Source organism: Mobula hypostoma, chromosome 21 (genome assembly GCF_963921235.1).
Source record: "Mobula hypostoma chromosome 21, sMobHyp1.1, whole genome shotgun sequence".
Classification (NCBI taxonomy): Eukaryota; Metazoa; Chordata; class Chondrichthyes; order Myliobatiformes; family Myliobatidae; genus Mobula; species Mobula hypostoma.
In genome coordinates this window covers 269,577-283,290 of record NC_086117.1, presented here as the reverse complement: position 1 = coordinate 283,290, position 13,714 = coordinate 269,577, and the positions used below count along the sequence as shown (strand labels likewise).

The following is a 13,714-nucleotide window of genomic DNA, read 5'->3' as shown; positions in this document are numbered from 1 at the left end:
CAAAAAGGTTATTGAAAAGCACAAGTCAGGAGATGGATACAAGCAGATTTCCAAGTCATTGAATACCCCTTGGAGTACAGTTTTTTTTTTGACACTGATTAACAGAAAAGACTCTTTCGTATCAAAGTGAAAACAAATTTCTACAAATTGGTCTGAATTTGTCATAATTATTAAATTCAGAATAATTGATTGCATAATTAACCAGCCCCTTCAAGTCAGTATTTAGGAGATACACCTTTGGTAGCAATTACAGCCTTGAGTCTGTGTGGATAGGTCTCTATGTGGTTGTCAGAGAAGATTTTTCCCTTAAGAAATCTATGCTGACTTTGTCTTATCTTGTCCTGAGTCACCAAGTACTCTGATAATCTCAGCCTTAACAATTGACTCCAACATTTTCCCAATCATTAAGTCCAGGCTAACTGGTCTATAATTTCCTTTCTGCTGTCTCCCTCCTTTCTTAAAGAGTGGAGTGAGATTTGTAATTTTCCAGTCCTTCGGAACCATGCCAGAGTCCAAGGATTCTTGAAAGATCATTACTAATGCCTCCACAATCTCTACCGTTACTTCTTTCAGAGATCTAAGGTGCAGTGCATCTGGTCTGGGTGACTTATGCAGCTTTAGGTCTTTCTTCTGTTAGAGCACATTCTCCCTTGTGGTAGTAACTGCACTCACTTTTCTTCCCTCACAGCCTTCAACACCTGACACACTGATAGTGTCTTCCGCAGTGAAGACTAATGCAAGATAGTCCTTTTGTTCATCTGTTATCTCCTTGTCCCCTTGTCCCCCATTATTATTTCTCCAGCCTCATTTTCTAGTAGTGCTATATCCACTGTCATCTCTCCTTTATTTTTTATATACGTGAAAAAGTTTTTTCTGTCCACCTTGATATTTTGCTTTCATATTTCATCTTTTTCCTCCTAATGATTCTTTTAGTTGCTTTCTGTTGGTTTTTGGAAGTTTCCAATCCTCTATCTTCCCGCTATTTTTTGCTTTGTTGTATGCCCTCTCTTTTGCTTTTACATTAGCTTTGACTTCATTTGTCAGCCATGACAAATGGCTATTTTGCCATTTGAGTATTTATTTATTTTTTGGAATTCATCTATCCAGCACCTTCCTCATTTTTCCCAGGTACTCATCCCTGCCAGCATCTCCTTCCAATTTACTCTGGCCAACTCCTGTCTCATACCACTGTAATTTCCTTTACTCCACTGAAATACTGCTATGTCGGACTTTACTTTCTCCCTATTAAATTTCAAGTTGAACCCAATCACATTGCGATCACTGCCTTCTAAGGGTTCTTTTACTTTATGCTCCCTAATTGCCTCTGACTCATTATATAACACCCAATCCAGTATAGCTGATGCCATAGTAGGCACAACAACAAACTGATTTAAAAAGCCATTACATAGGTATTCAACAAATTCACTCCTGGGACCCATTACCAACCTGATTTTCCCAGTCAACCTATGTTAAAAGCTCTCATGACTATCATAACGTTGCCCTTTTGACACATCTCTTCTATTTCCCATTATGATCTGTAGTCCACATCCCAATTTCTGTTTGAAGGCCTGTATATAACTGCCATCAGGGTCCTTTTACCCTCACAGCTTCTGAATTCAGCCCACATGGATTCAACGTCTTCCGGATCTACATTACATCTTTCTACTGAGTTGATGCCATTCTTTACCAACAGAGTCACACCACTTCCTCTGCCTGTCTTCTTATCCCTCCAGTACAATGTGTAATCTTAAGACTTTCAGCTCCTAACTACAACCATCCTTTAGCCATGATTCAGTGATGCCCACAACATCGTACCTGGCAATCGGTAACAGTGCAACAAGATCATCCACCTTATTTCTTATACTCAGTGCATTGAGATATAACACTTTGAGTACTGTATTTACTATCCTTTTTGATTCTACATCCCTAATGTACTGGTACTCACCCTGCTGGCTACAATTTTGTCCTATCATCTGCCTGCCCTTCCTGACAGTCTGACTGCACACTATTTTTGCTTTATTACCATCCATTCTATCCTGAATGACTTCACTCCTGTTCCCATCCCCCTGCCAAATCATCCCCAGCAGCTCTAACAAAACTGCCTGTGAAAATATTGCTTGCCCCACCCACCCAACCCTCATGTTCAGGTCATATCTCCTCCAGAAGAGATCCCAATGATCCAAGAACCTGAAGCCCTGCCCCCTGCACCAGCTTCTTAGTCATGTATTTATCTGCCAAATCATCCTGTTTCTAAAATTACTGGCGTGTGGCACAGGTAGCAATTCAGAAATTACCACCCAGGAGGTCCTGCTTCTCAGCGTTCTGCCTAGCTCTCTAAATTTTCTGTTCAGGACCTCTTTGCTTTTCCTTCCTATGTCATTGGTACCGATATGTACCAAGGCATCTGGCTGCTCTCCCTCCCCCTCCAAAATGCTGTGGTCACGATCCGAGACGTCCCTGACCCTGGTACCTGGGAGGCAACATCCCATCCAGGTGTCTCATTCACGTCCACAGAATCTCATGTCTGTTCCTCTGATCATTGAGTCCCCTATCACTATCACTCCCCTCTTCTCCTTCTTTCCCTTCTGCACTATGGACCCATGTTCAATACCAGTAACCTGGTCTTTGTGGCATTCCCCTAGGGTGTCAACCCCACAATGGTATACTTAGTATTGAGGGGAATGGCCACAGCAGTGCTCTGCACTAACTGCCTATTCACCTTCCCATTCCTTCTCCTGATAGTCGCCCAGCTAACTGCCTCCTGCAACTTGGGGGTGACTACTTCCCTGGAACTCTGATCAATGCTCTCCTGTACAAACCGAGGGTCATCCAGTTGCTGCTCCAGATCCCTAACACAGTTTTCAAGGAGCTGCAGCTGGATGCATTTCATGCAGATGTAGTTCCCTGGAAGGTTCTGGATCTACCAGGACTCCAACATCTGGCATGAATAACACACAACGGCCATTTAAACTACACTAAGTACCCCTAACACAGTAAGAAAAAAGGGAAACTTAACAGAAACTTACCTGGAAAACTTACCCTGAGCAAAAACCTCTTCCGAGATGAAGCCTCCTTAGAGCTAAAGCCTAACACTCCCATCTCACCTGTGGCCTACTTCCAACAATGGCCGCTCTGCTTCTCCTTTCTGTACTTTTATTTATTCCTCTCTGCGCTGCTCCCACTGCTGATTGGGCCGTCGGATTGACACCAAATGCCCGCGAAGCTCCCCTTTTAAACGAACACCTCCGACCTGCGAGAAGCCTCCTTGCTGTGTGCTGCCGGGATGACACATACGCCCATGGTGCTCTCCTTTTAAACGAGCACTGCCGGCCTGCGAGAAACCTCTCCGTTGTGCGCTGCTCCTGCTGCTGATTGTGCTGCCAGAATGCATCAAGCCCTCGAAGGCTTGTGAAGGGAGAAGGTAAAGTGAATGCAGCAAGATGCAGGGAAAACCTGATGCAGGCTGGAAGAGAACTGCAACTTAGGAGAACATTTGTTTTCCAACAAGACAATGACCCCCAAGCATAAAGCCAAAGCTACATAGGAATAGCTTAAAAACAACAAAGTTAATGTCCTGGAGTGGCCAAGTTAGAGTCCAGACCTCAATCCAATTGGGAATCTGTGGCTGGACTTGAAAAGGGCTGTTCATTCATGATCCCCATGCAGTCTGACACAGCTTGAGCACTTTTGTAAAGATGAATGGGGAGAAATTGCAGTGTCCACATAGAGACCTATCCACACAGACTCAAGGCTGTAATTGCTACCAAAGGTGTATCTCCTAAATACTGACTTGAAGGGGCTGGTTAATTATGCAATCAATTATTCTGAATTTAATAATTATGACAAATTCAGACCAATTTGTAGAAATTTGTTTTCACTTTGATACGAAAGAGTCTTTTCTGTTAATCAGTGTCAAAAAAAAAACTGTACTCCAAGGGGTATTCAATGACTTGGAAATCTGCTTGTATCCATCTCCTGACTTGTGCTTTTCAATAACCTTTTTGCAAAGTTACTTGGAGTGTTCTTTTGTCTTCATGCTGTAGTTTTTGCCAGGATACTGACTCATCAGCAGTGGGACCTTCCAGATACAGGTGTATTTTTACTAAAAAATCAATTGAAGCACTTTGACTGCACTCAGGTCTCCAAAGATAGATCTCCATATAACTACGCAAACACGAGGAAATCTGCAGATGCTGGAATTTCAAGCAACACACATAAAAGTTGCTGGTGAACACAGCAGGCCAGGCAGCATCTCTAGGAAGAGGTACAGTCAACATTTCGGGCCGAGACCCGTCCTGACGAAGGGTCTCGGCCCAAAACATTGACTGTACCTCTTCCTAGAGATGCTGCCTGGCCTGCTGTGTTCACCAGCAACTTTTATGTGTGTTGCTTGAAATTCCAGCATCTGCAGATTTCCTCGTGTTTGCGTAGTTATATGGAGATCTATCTTTGGAGACCTGAGTGCAGTCAAAGTGCTTCAATTGATTTTTTAGTAAAAATACACCTGTATCTGGAAGGTCCCACTGCTGATGAGTCAGTATCCTGGCAAAAACTACAGCATGAAGACAAAAGAACACTCCAAGTAACTTTGCAAAAAGGTTATTGAAAAGCACAAGTCAGGAGATGGATACAAGCAGATTTCCAAGTCATTGAATACCCCTTGGAGTACAGTTTTTTTTTTGACACTGATTAACAGAAAAGACTCTTTCGTATCAAAGTGAAAACAAATTTCTACAAATTGGTCTGAATTTGTCATAATTATTAAATTCAGAATAATTGATTGCATAATTAACCAGCCCCTTCAAGTCAGTATTTAGGAGATACACCTTTGGTAGCAATTACAGCCTTGAGTCTGTGTGGATAGGTCTCTATGTGGTTGTCAGAGAAGATTTTTCCCTTAAGAAATCTATGCTGACTTTGTCTTATCTTGTCCTGAGTCACCAAGTACTCTGATAATCTCAGCCTTAACAATTGACTCCAACATTTTCCCAATCATTAAGTCCAGGCTAACTGGTCTATAATTTCCTTTCTGCTGTCTCCCTCCTTTCTTAAAGAGTGGAGTGAGATTTGTAATTTTCCAGTCCTTCGGAACCATGCCAGAGTCCAAGGATTCTTGAAAGATCATTACTAATGCCTCCACAATCTCTACCGTTACTTCTTTCAGAGATCTAAGGTGCAGTGCATCTGGTCTGGGTGACTTATGCAGCTTTAGGTCTTTCTTCTGTTAGAGCACATTCTCCCTTGTGGTAGTAACTGCACTCACTTTTCTTCCCTCACAGCCTTCAACACCTGACACACTGATAGTGTCTTCCGCAGTGAAGACTAATGCAAGATAGTCCTTTTGTTCATCTGTTATCTCCTTGTCCCCTTGTCCCCCATTATTATTTCTCCAGCCTCATTTTCTAGTAGTGCTATATCCACTGTCATCTCTCCTTTATTTTTTATATACGTGAAAAAGTTTTTTCTGTCCACCTTGATATTTTGCTTTCATATTTCATCTTTTTCCTCCTAATGATTCTTTTAGTTGCTTTCTGTTGGTTTTTGGAAGTTTCCAATCCTCTATCTTCCCGCTATTTTTTGCTTTGTTGTATGCCCTCTCTTTTGCTTTTACATTAGCTTTGACTTCATTTGTCAGCCATGACAAATGGCTATTTTGCCATTTGAGTATTTATTTATTTTTTGGAATTCATCTATCCAGCACCTTCCTCATTTTTCCCAGGTACTCATCCCTGCCAGCATCTCCTTCCAATTTACTCTGGCCAACTCCTGTCTCATACCACTGTAATTTCCTTTACTCCACTGAAATACTGCTATGTCGGACTTTACTTTCTCCCTATTAAATTTCAAGTTGAACCCAATCACATTGCGATCACTGCCTTCTAAGGGTTCTTTTACTTTATGCTCCCTAATTGCCTCTGACTCATTATATAACACCCAATCCAGTATAGCTGATGCCATAGTAGGCACAACAACAAACTGATTTAAAAAGCCATTACATAGGTATTCAACAAATTCACTCCTGGGACCCATTACCAACCTGATTTTCCCAGTCAACCTATGTTAAAAGCTCTCATGACTATCATAACGTTGCCCTTTTGACACATCTCTTCTATTTCCCATTATGATCTGTAGTCCACATCCCAATTTCTGTTTGAAGGCCTGTATATAACTGCCATCAGGGTCCTTTTACCCTCACAGCTTCTGAATTCAGCCCACATGGATTCAACGTCTTCCGGATCTACATTACATCTTTCTACTGAGTTGATGCCATTCTTTACCAACAGAGTCACACCACTTCCTCTGCCTGTCTTCTTATCCCTCCAGTACAATGTGTAATCTTAAGACTTTCAGCTCCTAACTACAACCATCCTTTAGCCATGATTCAGTGATGCCCACAACATCGTACCTGGCAATCGGTAACAGTGCAACAAGATCATCCACCTTATTTCTTATACTCAGTGCATTGAGATATAACACTTTGAGTACTGTATTTACTATCCTTTTTGATTCTACATCCCTAATGTACTGGTACTCACCCTGCTGGCTACAATTTTGTCCTATCATCTGCCTGCCCTTCCTGACAGTCTGACTGCACACTATTTTTGCTTTATTACCATCCATTCTATCCTGAATGACTTCACTCCTGTTCCCATCCCCCTGCCAAATCATCCCCAGCAGCTCTAACAAAACTGCCTGTGAAAATATTGCTTGCCCCACCCACCCAACCCTCATGTTCAGGTCATATCTCCTCCAGAAGAGATCCCAATGATCCAAGAACCTGAAGCCCTGCCCCCTGCACCAGCTTCTTAGTCATGTATTTATCTGCCAAATCATCCTGTTTCTAAAATTACTGGCGTGTGGCACAGGTAGCAATTCAGAAATTACCACCCAGGAGGTCCTGCTTCTCAGCGTTCTGCCTAGCTCTCTAAATTTTCTGTTCAGGACCTCTTTGCTTTTCCTTCCTATGTCATTGGTACCGATATGTACCAAGGCATCTGGCTGCTCTCCCTCCCCCTCCAAAATGCTGTGGTCACGATCCGAGACGTCCCTGACCCTGGTACCTGGGAGGCAACATCCCATCCAGGTGTCTCATTCACGTCCACAGAATCTCATGTCTGTTCCTCTGATCATTGAGTCCCCTATCACTATCACTCCCCTCTTCTCCTTCTTTCCCTTCTGCACTATGGACCCATGTTCAATACCAGTAACCTGGTCTTTGTGGCATTCCCCTAGGGTGTCAACCCCACAATGGTATACTTAGTATTGAGGGGAATGGCCACAGCAGTGCTCTGCACTAACTGCCTATTCACCTTCCCATTCCTTCTCCTGATAGTCGCCCAGCTAACTGCCTCCTGCAACTTGGGGGTGACTACTTCCCTGGAACTCTGATCAATGCTCTCCTGTACAAACCGAGGGTCATCCAGTTGCTGCTCCAGATCCCTAACACAGTTTTCAAGGAGCTGCAGCTGGATGCATTTCATGCAGATGTAGTTCCCTGGAAGGTTCTGGATCTACCAGGACTCCAACATCTGGCATGAATAACACACAACGGCCATTTAAACTACACTAAGTACCCCTAACACAGTAAGAAAAAAGGGAAACTTAACAGAAACTTACCTGGAAAACTTACCCTGAGCAAAAACCTCTTCCGAGATGAAGCCTCCTTAGAGCTAAAGCCTAACACTCCCATCTCACCTGTGGCCTACTTCCAACAATGGCCGCTCTGCTTCTCCTTTCTGTACTTTTATTTATTCCTCTCTGCGCTGCTCCCACTGCTGATTGGGCCGTCGGATTGACACCAAATGCCCGCGAAGGAAATCTGCAGATGCTGGAATTTCAAGCAACACACATAAAAGTTGCTGGTGAACACAGCAGGCCAGGCAGCATCTCTAGGAAGAGGTACAGTCAATGTTTTGGGCCGAGACCCTTCGTCAGGACGGGTCTCGGCCCGAAATGTTGACTGTACCTCTTCCTAGAGATGCTGCCTGGCCTGCTGTGTTCACCAGCAACTTTTATATTATCTCCATATAACTAATTAGGTGACTTCTAAGACCAATTAGCTGCACCAGTGATGATTTAGTGTGTTGTATTATTTTATGTTTTATATTTGTAATTAGATCACTATGTAGAAATCTATTTTCACTTTGGCATGATGATCTTTTTCTGTTGTCCAGTGTGAAAAAGCCAAATTAAATCCACTATGATTCAATATTGTAAAAGAATAAAACATGAAAACTTCCGAGGGGGGTGAATACTTTTTATAGGCACTGTTTCTTCTTATAATATGAATTTTTCCCTTTGTAGTTTTCATAGTCACAGTCATACTTTATTGATCCCAGGGGGAAATTGGTTTTCATTACAGTTGCACCATAAATAATAAATAGTCATAGAACCATAAATAGTTAAATAGTAATATGTAAATTATGCTAGTAAATTATGAAATAAGTCCAGGACCAGCCTATTGGCTCAGGGTGTCTGACCCTCCAAGGGAGGAGTTGTAAAGTTTGATGGCCACAGGCAGGAATGACTTCCTATGACGCTCTGTGCTGCATCTCGGTGGAATGAGTCTCTGGCTGAATGTGCTCCTGTGCCCACCCAGTACATTATGTAGTGGATGGGAGACATTGACCAAGATGGCATGCAACTTAGACAGCATCCTCTTTTCAGACACCACCGTGAGAGTCCAGTTCCATCCCCACAACATCACTAGACTTACAAATAAGTTTGTTGATCCTGTTGGTGTCTGCTACCCTCAGCCTGCTGCCCCAGCACACAACAGCAAACATGATAGCACTGGCCACCACAGACTCGTAGAACATCCTCAGCATCGTCCGGCAGATGTTAAAGGACCTCAGTCTCCTCAGGAAGTAGAGACGGCTCTGACCCTTCTTGTAGACAGCCTCAGTGTTCTTTGACCAGTCCAGTTTATTGTCAATTTGTATCCCCAGGTATTTGTAATCCTCCACCATGTCCACACTGACCCCCTGGATGGAAACAGGGGTCACCGGTACCTTAAGGAAGAGGTGCAGTCGACGTTTCAGGCCGAGACCCTTCGTCAGCCGGCCTGAAACGTTGACTGCACCTCTTCCGAGAGATGCTGCCTGGCCTGCTGCGTTCACCAGCAACTTTTATGTGTGTTGCTTGAATTTCCAGCATCTGCAGAATTCCTGTTGTCACCGGTACCTTAGCCCTCCTCAGGTCTACCACCAGCTGTTTAGTCTTTTTCACATTAAGCTGCAGATAATTCTGCTCACACCATGTGACAAAGTTTCCTACAGTAGCCCTGTACTCAACCTCATCTCCCTTGCTGATGCATCCAACTATGGCAGAGTCATCCGAAAACTTCTGAAGGTGACAAGACTCTGTGCAGTAGTTGAAGTCCGAGGTGCAAATGGTGAAGAGAAAGGGAGACAAGACAGTCCCCTGTGGAGCCCCAGTGCTGTTGATCACTCTGTCGGACACACAGTGTTGCAAGCACACGTACTGTGGTCTGCCAGTCAGGTAATCAAGAATCCATGACACCAGGAAAGCACCCACCTTCATCGCTGTCAGCTTCTCCCCCAGCAGAGCAGGGTGGATGGTGTTGAACGCACTGCAGAAGTCAAAAAACATGACCCTCACAGTGCTCGCTGGCTTGTCCAGCTGGGCATAGACATGGTTCAGCAGGTAGACGATGGCATCCTCAACTCCTAGTCGGGGCTGGTAGGCGAACTGGAGGGGATCTAAATGTGGTCTGACCATAGGCCGGAGCAGCTCCAGAACAAGTCTGTCCAGGGTCTTCATGATTTTTGTATCCAGTGTAATCTCCAGCCTTTAGAAGATGATAATTTATACAGCATTTACTGCAGTAGAAATCTTGAACTGAAATTCCTTTTACAAATATATAAGTCTTACATTGGTTTTACTGAGCTTTTGATTATAATGATGGCAATGTAATAATTTGTTTTGTTTTAAACAAAACTCCTAGCTGTGAAGGAAGCAGCTGTCCAAAGAAAGCACAACCTCTTCAGAGACAGCATTGTAATGTCTGGCAGTGACCCCAACCTGCTGCTTCTCGGAGAAGGCCAGAACATCAACTGGAACAGTGAGATGGCCAATCAAGAAAGCAGCAATATGGAAAAGGCATTTGAGAAACGGAAACGAATGAAGCAGGTAGTCTCCATGATTCAGGATGATGGCATTTCACGTCCTGATGAAGTTGAAGTTATAACAAATGTCAAACAAGCAGACGAGACACAGCACGATGAAACCAGTGGCTCTTCAGAATTTTGCAGTCCAGTCAAATCACCTGACAGTGTCAAAGAGATTCGCAACCTATTAACCATAGGCAAAATAGAAACAACTGAAGCAGATATTGGAGTAGACAGTTCCTTGACCAATGGAACTGTTTGCACGGATGAAATGGTGCCCGAGAGGAATCCTGAAGAAATTGAGAACAAGATCCTCAAAAAGCAAGTCCAAGAATCAGGAGAGTCTTCCACTGACTGCGACATCAGATCTTCTCCTACTGAGCAGACAGAAAATGGTATCAGCTCATCAGAAATCACCTTGCATGAATTAAATGATAAGTCACACCAAGAAAAAGTGACTGCCAACCAACAAGATGATTCTAGTGACAAAGAAGCGGGAGAGGAAGTTACTTCAAAGAATAATGATACGGCAAGAGATTCTCATGATATACAGAGTCAGGCAGAAAAATCAGAATCCTAATTGCAGAAAAAAGCAACATTTCACTGCAGTCAGTACCATAATGATTATTCAAACAGTTTGGCTTTCAACCAAGAATGCATTCGAATACATCAGTAATAACACAGGGTACTGACGGTACACCTACTTTCAGTAGAAATGTGACCAGTGTTTGATAGTGAGTTCAGGAATTTGGAGGTTATTCTGAATGTCAATCCTGTGTATTCTGTTTGAAGGTTTTGCAACACATGTTATCAAAGTGTCCTTATTGTAATTTTACTTTATTATCTTGTGGCACTTCAAATATTTTAATGAACCCATTTAGCTATGGTTTATTTCTAAATGTTCATCTTTTACCATTGTAATTTTTTTCATCAAAAATCATAGTCAGTTGTCAGGTTCATACAATCAGAATTCCACATAAGTCCTTAGTTGCCAATTATTCACTCTACTATGGTATTCAAAAATGAATTCTCTTGATTCACTGAAGAAAGATTTAATTATCACTTAGTGGTAAGGTATTCTTTTATACAATAAAAATATTGCTCGTGGTTGTCAACATTATTGGGAATTATCACATATTATGAAATTTTACACTTTTATATCAATATCTGACAGAAGTATAATGACCTACTTACAGAAGGTACTTGAAACCAAAGCACACCCTCTGGAATGAGGTTACATGTAGTAAGTAACTGCAATTGTTATGTAATCAATAATGTTCCATTGTTTCTGAATCTTGTGTCATAAAATCCTACAAAAATTGTCCAATAATTAACTATATTGAGATAGCCATCAAATTCCATCTTTCAAAATTGGAAGCTTTTATTCTATCTAAATTACCAACGTTATTACTATGATAATAAATAAAGTAGTGAAGGGCAAATAAACTTTTAATTGAATTGTAAATGATCACAGAAAACCATAGCAAATGTTGAATAGAATCTCTGGTTAAATCTTTCTGAAATTTAAAAACACATTATAAATTGTGCTGCTTACCTAACTATTAATTTTTCAGGAGAGACAACTGGGGTATATGTTCATTTTCACTTATATCTGTATGGTAACCAAAACAACAAATATATTATAAGCATGCAAATCTAGCCAGTGAAATGTTAATAACAGATATTGCTGGATAGGGGCGATAGGGGCTCAATTTATTGAACCTAATGCATTTTACCAGTTGTGTGCCTTGATTTTTAGTGCAAATATTACATGACCTACCTGCTGCCAGGCTTATTAGAAAATTACTTTTATTTAAGAAAATTTTATTTCGTATTATTTAGCTTGATCAGTTATTTAACTATAAAACATTGGCAGTTTGCTTGGGAATAGTAGTTAATGTTTCTTGGCAAAGTCTTTTGAATGGAACTAAGGGGACTTTCCATTGTATCCTAATCCATGTTCAACAGCTTATGCTGACCGAATAAGGAGAATGAATTTAAGATGAATAATTGTTTAATTTAATTTTATTTTATCTGTATGCAGTGATATTTAAATAATCTCACATAGAGGCAGTTTCTTATTTAACACCTCACTTTGCTCTTTTATTATTGAGGGGTTTCAGCTTGAGGGGTTTTAAAAATACTACCAATAATTATGGTATCTGTTTATTCATTCCCATAGATGCTCTAAGTATATTAAATCACTTTTTACAAAGTATGGATTTAATAAAGTTTTCATCAGGATCAACATGTTGTTTTGTGCATGTGTTTAAACATCATTTTGGTTTGCCTGCATTGCTTGGGTGCAAAATTATGTTAAAAGCCTTTTTACATTAGCAAATGGAGAAGGTTCAAGAGCTGGAATCCATGCAGGACTTGGAATTTGTACCTTATCAGTGAGATCTGGACAGAACCTGCATGAAATGAGATCTTAGAATCTACCAATGAGGTACTGGAAGACTGGAGGATGGCAAATCGTGCATCTTTATTTAAGTAGGATTGTAGGACTAGGCAGAGAACTGCAGGTCAGAGAGCCTAATTTCTGTGGTAGGAAAGTTACTGAAAGGATTCTGAAGGACAGGATCTATCAGCGTTTGGTAGGCAGGGACTGATAAGGGATAGTTGGCATGGCTTTGTCATTGAAATCGTGCCAAAAAAATTGAGAAGGACCAGACAGTAAGCAATGTCTGCAAGGACTTTAGCAGGACCTTTGACAAGCTCGCACATAGTAGGTTTTTCCTAGAGGGTTAGATTGCATCCCAGGACATGCTAGCCAATCGAATACAAACCCAAAATGAGCTATGTGGATAAAACAGGGTGGTAGTAGAGGGTAGTTATTCAGATTGGAGGCCTCTGGTCACTGGTGTGCCACACGGATTGGTGCTGTGTCCTCTTGTTTGTCATCTGTACTAACAATTTGAATGATGTTACTGTTGGTAAATTTGCAGAGAACACCAAAATTGGTGGTGTAATGGACAGTGAAAGTGGTTGTCTAAAATTTCAATAAAATCTAGATGAATTGTAAATGCAATTGTAATTTAGGACAAATGCAAAGTTAAACTAGGGAAGAACTGCAAAGTAGTTGACAGAGTCCTGGTGAGTGTCATAGAACAGTGACCTGGGGTTACAGGAACATAATTACCTGAAATTGGTGTAGAGAACCTGGGACAACTTTCCCTGGAACATTGGAGGCTGAGGGATGACCTTAGATAGATTTTTAAAATCATGAAGGGCAGACATGATGTGGATGGTCACTGTTGTTTTCCAAGGGTAAGGGGATCTAAAACTAGAGGACAAGAATTAAAGAGAGGGGAAAGATTTAAAAGGGTCCTGAGGAGCTAGTTTTTCCACAGAGTGTGGTGGATATATGGAATGAATTGCCAGAGAAAGCTAAAGGGGCAGTTACAATTACAATGTTTAAAATGAAACCATTTAGACAGGTACATATTTTGAAAAGGTGTTGCGATATCTGGGCCAAATTCAGGCAAAAGGCCCTAACTTGAATAGACATCTTAGTCAACATAGACAAGTTGGGTCAAAGGGCCTGTTTCCATGTTGTATAACTCCATGCATGTAACTTCTTG

At 41.6% G+C, this 13,714-nt stretch overlaps 1 protein-coding gene and 1 long non-coding RNA gene across 3 annotated transcripts in view; one reads left to right on the top strand and one right to left on the bottom strand.

Annotated features, from left to right (window-relative positions):
- Nucleotides 1-12,369, top strand: part of niban2b (niban apoptosis regulator 2b) — a 338,559-nt gene extending 326,190 nt beyond the window's left edge. The window contains exon 14 of the mRNA XM_063073243.1: nucleotides 9,968-12,369. Coding sequence (XP_062929313.1) covers nucleotides 9,968-10,710 — 743 coding nt within the window. The 3' untranslated portion in view covers nucleotides 10,711-12,369. The remainder of the gene's footprint in view (nucleotides 1-9,967) is intronic.
- Nucleotides 1-13,714, bottom strand: part of LOC134359723 (uncharacterized) — a 112,675-nt gene that overhangs the window by 78,951 nt on the left and 20,010 nt on the right. The window lies entirely within an intron of this gene.